Source organism: Pteropus alecto, unplaced genomic scaffold (genome assembly GCF_000325575.1).
Source record: "Pteropus alecto unplaced genomic scaffold, ASM32557v1 scaffold920, whole genome shotgun sequence".
NCBI classification, from domain to species: domain Eukaryota; kingdom Metazoa; phylum Chordata; class Mammalia; order Chiroptera; family Pteropodidae; genus Pteropus; species Pteropus alecto.
Window position 1 is genome coordinate 464,166 of NW_006429596.1, and position 823 is coordinate 464,988.

The following is an 823-nucleotide window of genomic DNA, read 5'->3' on the forward strand; positions in this document are numbered from 1 at the left end:
GGCCCCCGAGAGCTGACCGAGCACGAGTGATCACGGGCTGGGCCGGGCGGGCGCCCGGACTGACCGCAGGGACGGGGCCCGCCCCTGGTCCCGGCCGCCCCTGCCTCCCCAGCGGGCGACGGACAGGACTTGTTCCCCGGCCGGCTGGACGCCGCGATTTTGCCTGGGCTTCCGGGTGAAATCCGAGGCCTGGCTCCGGAGTCTGCCTGCGCCCCCTAGTGGACTTGTCAGAGGGTGCCGCGGACCCCTCACTCCGCCCCCCACTGCGGACAGGAGGAGCGCAGGAACCGAGGATTCCAGGGACCGGGGACTACGAGGCCGTTTCCGGAAGCGGAAAGTAGTTCGCAAGGAAAACCCCATCCTGGGATTGCTCCGGCTCCCCAGGACTTGACGCAGCCCCCCCACTTCTGGAGAAGGGGAGGGCCTCTGGGCAGATGGGTGTCCCCTGGCACCCCTTGCCTCTTCTCTTTCTCTCTTTTTTTGGGGAGAAACCTCGGAATTTCTATGAGACCCCCCCCAGGGAGGGGGTCAGTTGGGCCCCCATCCCACCCCCTGCCACACCCCAGTCCCTGTTGGAATAAAAAAAAAGAAAACCCCAAAAGTGGGGATACCCGGGTCTTGTTTCCTGGGGGCGTGAGGGCATTAAAGACTTGGGCCCCCCAGGGAATCTGCTGAATGGTCGCCTCTGCGCTCTCCAGCCTTGGTCCTGCCCACAGCCAGCAGGTCAGCCCAGGTCCTTGCCGCTGGCCCCTCTCCACTGACCTTACCTCAGGACAGAAGGAGGCTGTGACAGAGACCCTGAGACAGATGGAGAGAGATGCCG

The 823-nt window shown here is 65.0% G+C and overlaps 1 protein-coding gene across 1 annotated transcript in view; it reads left to right on the forward strand.

Annotated features, from left to right (window-relative positions):
* Nucleotides 1-391, forward strand: part of GRIK5 (glutamate ionotropic receptor kainate type subunit 5) — a 52,415-nt gene extending 52,024 nt beyond the window's left edge. Inside the window, exon 22 of the mRNA XM_025044809.1 lies at nucleotides 274-391. Coding sequence (XP_024900577.1) covers nucleotides 274-391 — 118 coding nt within the window. The remainder of the gene's footprint in view (nucleotides 1-273) is intronic.
* The last annotated feature ends 432 nt before the right edge of the window (nucleotides 392-823 follow it).